The sequence below is a fragment of the Patiria miniata genome, unplaced genomic scaffold (genome assembly GCF_015706575.1).
Source record: "Patiria miniata isolate m_02_andy unplaced genomic scaffold, ASM1570657v1 HiC_scaffold_17, whole genome shotgun sequence".
NCBI lineage: Eukaryota > Metazoa > Echinodermata > Asteroidea > Valvatida > Asterinidae > Patiria > Patiria miniata.
This window is the reverse complement of record NW_024037055.1, coordinates 8,499,282-8,513,537: the sequence shown is the minus strand read 5'-3', so window position 1 is coordinate 8,513,537 and position 14,256 is coordinate 8,499,282. Positions and strand designations below refer to the sequence as shown.

Here is a 14,256-nt window from a genome sequence, read left to right as displayed (position 1 = left end):
CACATTTTTGACTGATTTTAGCCCAACTTTGTGCCGATTTTTGTTTGGAATAGCACATCTGTTCAGAAATCCAGTTTGAATGTGTTCTAGGGTCTTTCAGGCATCTTTCCAGCAAGTTTCAAGCAATTTCATTTTTTGGCCAAAATTGAAAAAATTACAAGGGAGTTAGCCTTACATTTTTCTTCAAATTTGGCCAAAAATTGACTTTTCTCCAAACACCTCAGAAATACCACCAGATGCAAGAGGAGCATCAATCAGTATTCAAACACCAAAATATTGAAGATTTGGGCCAAATTCATCAATTTTTGTAGAAAGAATATAATCACATTTTTGGCTGATTTTAGCCCAAATGTTTGCCGATTTTTGTTTAGAATAGCATATCTGTTCAAAAATCTAAGTGAAATGTGTTCTATGGTGCTTTAGGCATCTTTCCAGCAAGTTTCAAGCAATTTCATTTTTTGGCCAAAATTGAAAAAAATGCAAGGGGTTAGCCTTACATTTTTCATCAAATTTGGCCAAAAATCCACTTATCTCCAAACACCTCAGAAATACCACCGGATGCAAGAGGAGCATCAATCAGTATTCAAACACCCAAAGTATTGAAGATTTGGGCCAAATGAATCAATTTTTGTAGAGAAAAAAAAATCACATTTTTGACTGATTTTAGCCCAAATTTTTGCCGGTTTTTGTTTGGAATAGCACATCTGTTCAGAAATCCAGTTGGAATGTGTTCTAGGGTTCTTTAGGCATCTTTCCAGCAAGTTTCAAGCAATTTCATTTTTTGGCCAAAATTGAAAAAAATGCAAGGGGTTAGCCTTACATTTTTCATCAAATTTGGCCAAAAATTGACTTTTCTCCAAACACCTCAGAAATTCCACAGGATGCAAGAAGAGCATCAATCAGTATTCAAACACCCAAAATATTGAAGTTTTGGCCCAATTCATCAATCGTTAAGAGAAAAATTAACATTTTCGACCACCTTACCCCCCCCCTTTGGTTTTACGCAATTTTCCTTTTAAATAGCACATCTTTCCAGAAGTGTACAAAACAAACAATAAAACTGTGAACAATGGAAACTGATTCCACCAACAACAAATATATTTTTATTTAATGGACACATATCCACAACATTAAACATATATTAATATAAATGTAGCTGTCAAGCACAATGTTCCGAAGTATCCTACACACAAAGGTGTCTTCACAAATATTACATCTTGTGGGGCAAGCCAGCAAAGAAAATTATGTTACTCTCCAATTTACTAAAATGTTGACATTTTACACAGGCATTAGTTTTTGTCCTTCATCCGTATGTCAAGGTTACTCATTCCACAAAATAAATCTGCAATAAATATAACTCCACATGTTGTTTCCAAACTGGACAAATTTGAAATGTACAGCTCAGAAACCTGCATTGGCAAGGTTTAAGAAGTCGTATCTTTCTTTTTACGTCAGAAGCAGATGGCACCTAAAACAGAAACTCTGTGTCCCCTTGGCAACAGTTTGACAAATCGATGCACAAAACAGCACAAATTGTAGCTGAGCAGTATTTCATGCTGGGCAGCAGGCACTGCCAAAGCCACGGACTCACACAAGGACTTTGCCATCGAATTCCAGAGCCAAACGCCCTGCCCTAATTTTCAAAAACGCGAGGCTTCAAACACGCAATGGAGCCAAAATTGAGACCTAAGTTTCAAAAATTGCCTACAGCGCTTTTAAAATGGCAGCCCCCTGTCTTCAACATTTGCATGTGATTTGCCAAAATGCCATCAGCTACCCTCATGAAGTTCCCTAGCTGAAAGGACACATTTCGATCTAAATGTATAGTCTCAAATACTCAGAAGCTGCCTTAGTACAAGAAAGCTTACGTCACAAGACAGTCCAATATACACTGTTTTTTTTATCACTGTACAATATACATTATTCAAGTGTTTCAATCTAAATACCCATAGCCGTAGGAGTACATTATTATTTCTCCTTTGTGCAAGAAATAGTGAATTCAAAATAGATAATTTGATACAATTATTGTACCTTTTTATTCTATTTAATGACACATCTAGGCATAGGGAAAGGTTCATTTCAATGTTGCAGACTCCTAAAATGGCAGTCAGTATTTATTTACTGTGTAAACGCTTACAATTTCTACTGCAAAATACAAGTGCCAAAATGAAGAACTTAAAACAAACATTTCTTAAAAAATGAACATTGGTGCTACAATAACCCCAAATGTAAAAACAGATATATTTCACCAATCAAGATTGTGCTTACTGTACGTTTCAGAGGAGGTTGTAGAAAGTGTCAAGGTTTTGATAAATTGAAGCAAGGTGAACATGGGCAAAAGCTTACCTTCATAAAAACAAACAAAATTCTTCAATTTACTGAGATGAGGTTAGTTGTGGTTTTTGGTGGTTTTTTTTGGGGGGGGGTGGGGGTGGGGGAAGAGGTGCATCATTTAAAAGTCCGCAGAGACCATTATGTACTTTCTTAAAGCTGTTTCCAATTCCAGTATTTTCAGAACAAACACAGAAAATATATTTCAGCCTTTTTACCCCTTTTTTTGGGACGGTACCCAATTTTAAAAAAGGGTGCACACAAAAACAAAGCTTTGAAATTATTGACTTATTGAAATTATTATGATCGATGAAATTATGGCCAAAAATGTCTTAAAATTATAAGGTAACTATTTCTCATTACTTAGACTGACATCTGCAAGGTGCAACACTGACAAAATTGAAGGCATTCAATTCTATGCCTCTTCAAAAAAAATAATACTAAATATTTGAAATTTCAAACAAAGCTTTTCTTCTTCTTATTTTTTCAACAACCTGTGTTGATAGCTGTTACATGAACCAGCCTTATAATCACCAGGCACCAATCTACACAAATATTTCTTACCTAATAAAATACTCATCACACATCGTGAATATTTATTATTAACAAGGCAATAAGTTTTTTCTTTTTTTCTTTTTGCATTTACGCTTACGGTCTGGGCACTGCTACATGAATGATATGCTTTTATAGATCCATGTATGTACATGTTCTTATTTTTATTTTGTTAAACCCTGCTTACACAATGCGCTTAATGTACATTTTTCATATTATTTTAAAAAGCTATGTATTATAGATGTAGACTGATGTACACGAATATTAAATTTTCTATTATTATTTTTTTTTACTGTGGCAGTCTTGGATGGGGCTTACATTGTTTGACGTTAATAATCAATCTAAGACCATCAGCAAAGACTCATTTTTTTTAAATCAAATTTTGTACTAAGCATAAATAGGGCAGCCTGTGTTGCTCTTCCAGTGTAAGGTTACTTACATACATGTACTGCTTCAATAACTACTTACGCCCCATTTCTCAAAAAAATGCTAAGCGCAATTCCAGCAACTCTTATCCGCTTACAGAAATCCTTTTACTGTAATTCCATTGGTGCATCAGTTTTATAAAAAGCACTGCATCATTTGAATCACAATTACACAGCACATGGCATTTTGTGTCTGGCAGTTAAGCTCAAATTAATCCCGATTTCTCCCAAAATGCTTAGCAGAAGCTCAGCAAGCAGTGTCTCTTTTCCGCTTCTTGAAATAGCAGTGATTACAAAACAAATGGCAAAACAACATCTTCCGTTTATACATGGTCTTACTCGTTTCAAATCGCAACAAGTAGACTCCTCTTCATCAAATGGCAAGTTTATGATTTTCTGTATCTCTGAATACCACTCGCAACCTTCAACAAGTATTACGAGTTACTACGTTGTTATGGTAACCCCCATACGCAGCACCTATTACGTGTCACATGACCTAAGACAATGAAAGCAAACTGGAGATAAGCCGCAACTTCAGTTTCAGCTAAGCTGGATTGTGAGCAAATGTGCTTCTTGAATAATTGCGCATACCAAACTCAGAATGTAAGCCCACAACCCTATTTCACAAAAATCTAAATTATTCTTCTTTTACATAATCAACCTGTCTTCATCTCTGACCCTTTAACTCATTCCTCAAACGTTTACCAGAACACTTTTCAAAATCAAGAACACCTGCCCACATAAGCTGCCAAAATATTAGATTAATTCCCATGACATTTGACCTCAGGTCAATGAGGTCATTCTAAACCTACTGTGATTGGTCCACGTCTTACCTTTTCTGTCTCTGCAACTTTCATCGATATACAAAACGATACCTTATAATCTGCTTTAAAATCTACAAACTACGGAACCATGGTTCGTTTAAGTAAAAAATAAAAAAAAATTTAAAAGGAGAAAAGAAAAAAAAAGATCCGTGCAGACAAATTCCGACCAGCACATCTCTTTCAGTGCGACATTTCAGTGCAAGTTAGACAAATATATGGATATAGTACATACATGAATATTTTATTGTTTATTTTTTTTTTATTATCTCTGTATGTTTTGTTAATGTTCTAAATCTAGACGACTTATTTATACATTTATTTTACACGAAAACAAAATATACCGGTATAATGCCCCCTAGCTGGGTTGACCACTTAAAGCACCTCTCCAATTTATGCCAAGCTAGGCAGTCTTTCCAAAACAAACGAACCAAAGTGGTGGGCAGTAGTCCAAAACTTGAAAGACCAAGGTTTTGCCATGTCTGTCACACTGACTTGAACACTTACCCAAATATATCGTGTAATTGCAAATCTGAACAATATATTTGGAACTGCCGAATCTATCTGTTTCTGAGTTTTCATTGGTCAGTGTCAACAGAATCTCCATGGCAACCATGTCAAAGTAATACTGCATAATGCCACCTGACTGGAAAGAAAAAATTGGTTTTTTTCTGAATGCTGATAAAATAATGGAAAAAAACCCCAAAATGGCAAGGACAGAAAATATTGAGGAATATTTTTTTTATGATTTCTGAAACCTTACTGTTCGATCACTCAAAGAACCTTGTAAAATAATGTACATGTAGGTTGAAACTGAGCAACACAACCATTCTCCAGAAATTTTGATTTTATACAAGGAGCACAACTTCAGAGTTGTAGGAGAAAAAAAACCAGAAAATAAAAAAATTCATTGTCTTCGAATATTCCATACTTTCAAGGTAGCTTGTGTTGGTCATAAAATGAAGGTAATTTATATTGAACAATAAATTTCCATTCTACAACATCAATTTTTTCAAAACTCTCGCATGGCATATATTTCTTTCTTCTTGCCAATTCTTAAAAAGGTTTACTCTCTGCAAACTTGTCAAGCCCAGCTTCTCTTGGCTAAAACAACAACAAAAATTGAGTGCTATGTGTTACCATGACGATAAATTGTCAACCAATCAGGCCTCGGTGCCTTCGCCCTCCGCTCCCTGCAGACGAAGCCGGGCAAAGTCCTCAAAGATGAGGTCGTCATCGTTGGGCGTGGCTGGTTCCACTCCGCTAAAGGGGGGGGGGGGGGAGAAACATGGTATTAAAGAAGATGAAACGAAATGTTTGCAATCCTCAATTTGTCATAGTCGATTCACTGTTACAGTTAAATTGGTCTGTGTGAAACAGTGACATGAAGCTTGGATTTATAATAAGGTTCTTTCACTTTGCAAACATTCAGACCTGTTCTATCAAAACGAGGAATACAGTCACTATCATAAACCTAGCAATTGAACTTCGAAGCATAAATCCTTGAATTACCTCATTTTGTTTCTCATACAAGTATAGTTACTGAATGAATATCTTGAAAGTGACTTTTGTTTTCAATTTTACAACCACTGAAAGTCACCTTCCGATATTCCATTATGAGATGCTTCAAATCGAAATTTGTGAGAGAATTTCATTTTTGTTCTTCTTCAAGATTCATTTCAGCAATGCAAGGACTTGCCATTGTGCATTTAACAACAGTGCTAATGAACATACGTGTAGTGTGGGTGAGTACTTAATATGCATTTATGCAAATCCACATTCATCATGCAAGGTCATGCAAATGTGCATCTGGATAGATTGTGTTAAATATTAGCTACTTTCGGTCTATGGCTAGGGATTATCACAGCACAAATGAATGGCAATCATACGAGCCATAGACACAAAAGAAGCCCACATCTGGCTCAGACCTCATGCTCACAGCAGTCTGGTGCCTATAAGCAGGGTGACCTACTCTATAGCAAACCTCAGCATGCACTCAGGGAACGTGACAACAATGGTGGAAATGTGAAAAAAAATCAGGGTGGTGGTGGAATTATTATTTTCTAGCAAATGTCAGGCAAATTGAAGGTTTAAAACATGATTTTTTTCACACTTTTATCAAGTGATGACTTTAAAAAATAAAAGTGTCACTGCTTCCAATTTTTTTTAAGACTGACTTTGTGAAAATGTTGCCATGCACATTTTGAACATCTGCTTCCACCATTTATTATACAAAAAATATGTACAGAAAGGAACGGAAAGAAGTTGAACTCCACCCGTCCAAATTTAAACACTGAATAACACTGAATTTTACACCAACTTTGCCGTGAATATCTTATTGCATGCATCACATTTCAGTGATACAGTCATTACATAATAAATATCAATCCTAATTCTCACTATTTCTCATTATTTCATAACATACAAGTAAACCGAAATTGCCCAAAACAGGAGTCGAACCCATGATGTCTGCAAAACGATGGCAGCACTCTACCAATGGAGCTATCCGGTTCCACAGTGTGCTAATACAACCAATGCTCCTCTGATACAGCACTGGTACCACACTCAAGAGATTTGTGGTTCGAATCCAGCTTCAATCAACTTTCTCATTTGATTTGTTTTGTTTTAGTAGCATGCAGTGAGTACATGTGAGTGCTGTTCTTCACGCCTGAGTATTGCAAAATTCATGCGACAGCCAGCACACAGGATTAAAAGTTAAATAAATATTTCAAACTCAGTTTTAAAAAAAAATGCATAATACTTGATGCTTTTTTTGGCAATCCAAAATGATGAGCATTTGAAAATCGCCACTTGTGGGGCTGGCAGGGGTGGGAAGGCAGGGGTGGGGGCTGGACGAAGTGGGAGGGGGATTCATTTTACCATTGTGATCATGAATTTATAAACATCTACTGGATATTTTTTTTCTTAGCATAAGTTCATATGTAGGATTCATATTCATTCATTGAAGCACGATGACGTTGATTTGGCATCATCTTCATCCTTACTCATCCTAAGTTATTGGAAAAACAATTTCTGCAACGTTAGCCTCACTTTCAATTAAAGATGGCCGACTCATGGCCAGCGTACAATTACAGCGTAAAATCCATCACCCTAGAAATGTCCTGCAGTAAATAATTACAAAGCTGTTCCGTATTTTTTTAATTTTTTTTTTAAATTTTGGTGGCATTTTTTACATATCGAGGCAATTGAGGTTAAGAAATCAAACAGAAAAGTCACTGTAGTCCTGCATTATATTTCTGGTTGGTTCTCAGTGAAGGTCACATGATCTCATTTCCTCAAGTCAATAGAGGGCGCTTTAACCCAGACCCTTAACAAATTCTAACCCCTCCCCCATCCCCCTTAAAAAAAAAAATTCCGTGCACCCAATTTCCAATGCTTCCGCATCAGTAAACCCTTCTCATGACGCAGCGCTACGTGACAAACCAATTACACACCCACTACATCACAAACTGGATTTCGGTGTGTTGTGTGTCAGTAGTGCTGGTGAATCGAGAAATAAATTGATCTGTGTCCCATGCTCTGTGCAAGTGGGTCGGGGGAAAACAAAGTGGCAAAGCAGATTCCGGCATGGCAAACGTGAAAAGAATAGGCTGCATTCCCACGAGTTTTCGGTGAGAATTTTTCAAGCATAAAACAATTTCCTCCTTTATTTTCTTCCTTGTATGGCTGTCTGGAAGGTTTTTTTGACAACGATAGAAAAGGAGATGATACAAGATTCAATGAAAGTTTTCCTCAACCAGTGCATGCGGACTTGCAAATAATAATAATTATTGGGAAATCACAGAATTTGAATTGGCCAAGCAGAGATTTGCTAAGTTGGCAAAACGATCCAAAACAAATATAGTTAATGTTTTTTTCTTCGAATTTGGAATTTCTTCCATTTGTGAAATGCAAACATTTTGAATTTTCAAATTCTTGGATTGAAAGTATACAGGGCAAGTTCAAAAAAATTTCGAAATTTTGGAGTGGAAAATTTCCAGAATTCATGATTATTTAACAGAAAACTTTTTTCAGTTGAATTTTGGAATATGGGATCAATTTGAGTTAGAAAAAAAATTGCCAGCGCCAAGGACTGAGCATACTTTCCACTTTTTTGTTTTCCCCGACCCCTAGTTGAATATAATTGTGTCTGAAGTGCCGATTAGTATTAATTGTGCATCACCAACTGCGGGTTTAATTGTGCATCACGAACTGCGAGTTAGTAATTAGTACCTGTGATCTAGCATGCTGGGCATGTAGATCGTGCCCATACACTATTATACTTAGCTGTGCAGCATGAACTGCGAGTTAGTAATTACTACCTGGGATTTTGCATGCTGGGCATGTAGGTCGTGCCCACACAATATTTCCCGGCTCGTCTGTTTGGATCATTCCTGGCGGGGAGGGGGCGGGGAAAAGGCAGTTGTTGAGGAGAGGGGGAGGTGCATAAATTAAAGCACATGCCCAGCACAGGGGAGGGGGAAAAAGGGGGAAAATAATAATGCAAAAATGTTAATTCAGGTTAGAAAACGATGAAAAAAATAAAAAATAAATAAAAGGCCTACAAAGAAATTTGGGTTAAAAGATCAAAGTAAAATTGAAAAAAAATTTGAAGGTTATGTTTTATTTGTCTCTATTAAACAAGCAATGCTTTAGATAGGGGTGTTAAGCAATTGAAAGAAACTTGCGCTTGAAACTTAAATTTTGATTGAAAATTATTTTTTTGAAAATTAGTCAAAACATTTGATAATTTTTCTTTGAAAACGGAGGGCAGATTTCTGGCCACAATCATTCATAATCAGACAAATATTTTGGATAATTGTGGTTAAAGATCAACATAAACATGCGATCGCAAAAGTGGTATGTTATTAAGCACCCTAATTACCACAAATTGACCCAATATATTAGAAATAATTTTGATTAAAGGAAAAGGCTTCTTTAAAAAGTCTCCTTTTTTTTTAATTGAAAACACATCTCGAGGGAACTGGAAATTATATATATTTGAAAGGACAAATTCCAGAAAAAACAAAATTTGTACCTTAATTAATACAATTATTTTTATGTTAATATCACAAATAGCAGCATGCGAAAATGTTAGTAAAAAAAAATCATCAAAAAATTGCATCAAAACAGGCCGTGGCAAATAATAATATTTATCATATTAGTAAATAAATGCGAAGATGGCGTCTGAGACATTGGCATATTATTCACCTCCCACCCCAGCCTACAAGCCACGCCCCTTTCGTTCCACCCCTCTCCATAACGCCACCCATGTGTAATGTGTCCAACACCCCGATTTATGAATCAAAACGATGTTGAGAATTTATCCTACGCTTTGATAAATACCCAAGCCAACATATAAAACCAGTACTCGGCATGGAGCTAGTTATTTAATAAGCAAGAAAATATTGTTTAGCAAATTCACATGCTCAGCTAAAAACAGCCGAGAACCAGCCAAAGTAAGTGACATCCCATTGCATTTTGGCTGGTAACCTGAAATCCATCATGAATAATCATATCATGCTGATGAGAAAGGCAACTCCACAACCAATAAAAACCTGGCAGTAGCCAAGCCAGTTAATGGTATGCAAATATCAAATAGCCAGTCACCACCAACCAGCCAATGACAGGGCAGCAGATGAAGGGGCAAAATCCAACAAGCCAATAAAACTTGATTCCACAGCGAGGCAAGCTAATGAGATGCGCATAGTAAGCAGCCAGTGACTGCCAAGCAGCCAATCAGGACAGAGCAGGCACCAGGCACAAACAATGCATCATTGACCAAAGTGAAGCATTCTCAATAATGTATATTCAAGTATGCAATCAATTCATGAGTTCAGCCTTCAGGACAAAATGAGAAAATTGCTTTTCCAAACCGTATAACAAGGCTACAATTAGTAAATGCAATGTTAGCTCAGCTACATGCATCATCACACTAATTTTCACGATGCTATGCTTTATGCCACATTCAAGGTACATCAATTTGTCTGTTTCTTCCATTTATTCCACTTTGTAAAAGGAATTTCTATTGGAAGGACACAAAACCACTTACTTGGTGTCAAAGTTGATCAGGTTGGTGTCAAGGGCTTCTGGAGGCTCGTCCACTGAAAAAAAAAAAAAAAATGGAATAAAGTAAACTGCGTTTATGCGGTAGCCAATCAAATTACATGAAGCTGGTTATCCTCCCAGGGTTCACTGTTGAGACCAAGGTTGGCGCAGACCTGGAAAGGAGGTTGCAATAACAACGCCGCCGCACTCGTCAATATAAAGAAAACACACTACAAGGTTACCGGCTATCTGCCGACTACCGGCTGCGTGTTCTAGGATGCACAATCACTGTTCACCGGTCCCCGACTCATCATTAATTTACCATGATGCGTAGGTAGCCAGGACACTGGCGCCCGCAGCTTTTGTTGTGTACACGGGCACGCTATCAGTCGAAACCATCTCTAAAAAGGTTCTTTTATCGGGATTATGGCTCGGCGTTTGCCACCTGTGCACCTGGCGATGGTTCATTGAGGTTTTGATTTCAAACACCTGGTGCCTGTTAATTGATCACCTCGCCATCCGTGCTCTAAGGAACGCTCTTGACGCCAACGTACAAATTTATATTTCATTAACTTTGTGGAAAAATTGAAATCTTGTCAAATTCATAAATCATCAACTTATGGACAAAATTTACGCTGAATAATTCACATCACGGCATATTTATATTTCAAAGACTTTCAAGACAGAATTTGGTTCAATGATTTCATTCTTGGCAAACGTTTTTTTCAATGCCTCAGCGGACGACTTTTCGTTGAATAATTCCATTGTCTGTGAAATTATATTACACTGACTCAGTGGGCAAATTCCACTCAATATTTCAATTCCTTGCAAATTCACATTTCATTAATTTTACGAACACTAATCTTGACAAAGGCTTCAATTCTTAGCAAATATAAATTGGCGATGGAATTTTTAAACAAGTATTTCCAGGGCAATGTGCATGATAAGAGCAAATGTCAGACATTCAGTGGAGATTTGAAGGACCATGTGGGAAAGCGTCACCATAGCAACCGACAAGAGAGCTCGATCGATCAAGGCACTTACTGTTGATTAAACATTTACATGTAGAGCACACTGATGCACAGCCACTGAGTATAGCAAAAGAATGAGGTAGACTTTTGTCCGCTACAAGGCTACTTTCAAATTAAATAATTGATATTCAGTAAAGAGGAAAGAAAACGATGTCATTCTATAAATTTAGGGTCCTAATTTGCCATTGAAAAATCATGAAGACTTCAAACAATTTTTTAGTAGTTGGGTAGGTAGTTTGCTATTCATAATCAATCTTGCAGGATGAGTGCATTAAAGGGAACATGTAATATGATTTTTATGAATTAAATACATTTAAAACAGCTTTCTTGCCATGTAACTATGACTTTACACCTCCTTTCTAGCAGTAAAAGTGAGAAATTTCAACATTTTAGTTCTTATGCTAATGAGAATTTCCATATTCATGAGCAAAAGCGTGATGTCATTCAAGGCAGAACAGTAGTGTCTCCATAGCTTTGTGTACAAATATATATCAAACTTTTCTTCATTTTTTTGGAGTGATTTCCTCTGTATACTTGTTTACCATGTTAAACAGCTTGTTTGGACAATAGTAGTGGCCAATATTTCTTCAAAACTTGTTTGTGTGCACTTTTGACAAGGAGTACCTTGTGTGACAAAAGCAAAATAGCGCCCTCTTATATGTATTCATGAAAGGATTTGCTAATAATTGAAAATCTACCACTTTCTTGTCACTTCCAATGAAAACAAGTATTAAGATCTTGTATATATTGTTGCAACACATAGTAATTTGCATAAAAACAAGATGAGCAGACTTTTCACTGCATGTCTCCTTTAACCACTTGGCGCCGGGATTATTTTGACATTGACCGGACCCAGGCGCGGGATTGTTTTTCACAAACCTCGATGCCAAGACGGGTTCATCAGGCCGCAATCTGCGGGTAGCACACCCTGATATTTCCGGCCTCGCTCGCTGCGAGCGGGTCACTGACCGATATTTCCGACCTCGCTCGTTGCGTGTTTATCCGTCATCTGTTCCAAATACCACGAAACCTTTGCGTGTATAGCGCATCAGAATTATTAAATCGTAGATGTTGTAGATTCAACAGGGAGACGTCAAATTTATTGAATGACTTGTATCTATACATAAATGATCACTATCTGCATTTTGCATTTGCAGTCACCGTTTCAAAATCAGAATGTTTCAAGAGAATCTGCGAGAATAAAGCATCGTATCCCTAAGTCCAGTCAGTAACCAGTTTGCGTACCGGCCTGTTATTAATTACACGTACATGGATATTTTTATATGCTCATTATTTCTGTTATTTCAAACCGTCATTAAATTCTGCTCTGGCAAAATGCCAAGTGCGAATGGCGTGAGCACTATGCGGTGCAATTAAATTACGTGCTTAGATAAATGTAAAGATAAACTTCGTAAACCTTTCAGTGATGGTGACTCAACTAAACTCAATTAGTTTGACCTTTTGCAAGAAGATAAAATAGATGTCTTTTACAATTAAGCAACTCTTCTCAAATGCAAGAGGCTTCACTATGCATACATGTACATGTTAGATCTGTGGTGAGACTTTTGTTAATGTCAAAATGTGAAGGCCATTTTATTTTTTTGACTTTGAAAAGGTCAGCCGCATTAGACAATTAGGATGTCCGGGGGAACATTTTGGAGTAGGCACCAAGGCTGAGTTGTGGGTAACGTAAGCAATTTCCTATTTCGCTTTCGCGTACCTTGATGTTCAAATATGCATATTTGCACATTTGCATATATGACATTTGCATTCTTTTGCATATTTGCACATTTGACATTTGCATATTTTTGCGTATATTTGCATGATTGTTTTTCCTTCTAAGGGATACCACTTACTGGCTTCTTGTTTCTGCTGTGTCTGCTCGGGGTTGGGCGGCAGGGGGTAGGGGTCCGCGGGTAGCTCTGGCTTAGGATGCGTCAGGACGAACGGCAGTAGGACTGACAACGGTCTGAACATACAAGAAGAGAGGAGGAAAAGTAAGGACAGGTCTACAAGTCGGAGAAATATCTTACTAATTACAATGACTATCTTAAATCCATATTAAAAAGGGTCGTACCGGTATGACTGGTGGCACATGAAATTTGGACTTCGATGAAATCTGGTCCATTTTATCCTACATATGAATTCCAACCCTCGCAGGAGAGCTGTGACTGTCCTACCGGTATAATCTTAACTTAAAGCATGTACCTACAAAATGAGTCTTAAAACCCTCGGCCAGTCCACCGTGCTCTAAAATCAAGTCATGTTTGCTTCATTTTGTTATTACCCTGAAATGTTTCGGTCAAAATCTTTTTATACAGGATGGTTAAAAAAAAAAGGACACCCACATTTGACAGCAATTTTCACCTATTCTAAAAAATTATTTTTAACCGTCGATTAGTAGCTATTAAAGTACTGGCCTTTAAGCAAATGTGACGAAAAAAATCGTTGCATATGCACAATTTGTTGTTGAGCTATGCTAATTTGAACATTTCATGTGCGAAACCTGTTTGTCCACAGATGTATACATTCCCTTCGCTTGACTGAGCTCAGCTATCGGAGCTTTATTTGACAGGCTTTATTTCGGAGCTTTATGCAACAACGAAATTATGCCGACAGCTCATTGAGAAGATGATCTCAACACTGACATGAATAATTGGACAGCTTCCATTAAAAATACCAGCTCAAAATATACATGTATTTTGGTGGGAAGGTTTTTACATTTTTATGAACTACGAAAACGTCCAATTTACATAGAATAACCTGTGGACAAGACTGATTTTGGTGACTTGTATTCAAATTATCATAATATCACTATTATTGCAACTTTTACTAAGCTTTTTTCACCATGCATGGTTAAAGGCCTATACTTTACTACTATGAGAACAAATATTTTAAAATAAGTTCATTAAGTAGGTGAAAATTGCTGTCAAAAGTGGGTGTCCTTTTTTTTTAACCAACTTGTACCGTATGTCACAAGTTCTTCATTCAACCATAGCCAAATGACACTGTGAGTGCCCCTTTAGAGTAGCCTGAACTAGTGACCCT

At 37.0% G+C, this 14,256-nt stretch overlaps 1 protein-coding gene across 4 annotated transcripts in view; it reads right to left on the bottom strand.

Annotated features, from left to right (window-relative positions):
• Positions 1–1,083: 1,083 nt before the first annotated feature.
• The window catches only part of LOC119723751 (beta-arrestin-1-like), a 72,291-nt gene continuing 59,118 nt past the window's right edge, over positions 1,084–14,256 (bottom strand). For 3 of the 4 annotated variants that reach the window (XM_038194592.1, XM_038194595.1, XM_038194594.1), the window contains exons 11-14: positions 13,065–13,177; positions 10,182–10,233; positions 8,452–8,523; positions 1,084–5,392 (exon numbers count right to left, since the gene is read on the bottom strand). In XM_038194592.1, the coding sequence (XP_038050520.1) occupies positions 5,293–5,392; positions 8,452–8,523; positions 10,182–10,233; positions 13,065–13,177 (337 nt within the window). In that variant the 3' untranslated portion in view covers positions 1,084–5,292. The remainder of the gene's footprint in view (positions 5,393–8,451; positions 8,524–10,181; positions 10,234–13,064; positions 13,178–14,256) is intronic. The other variant, XM_038194593.1, reaches the window with a different exon arrangement.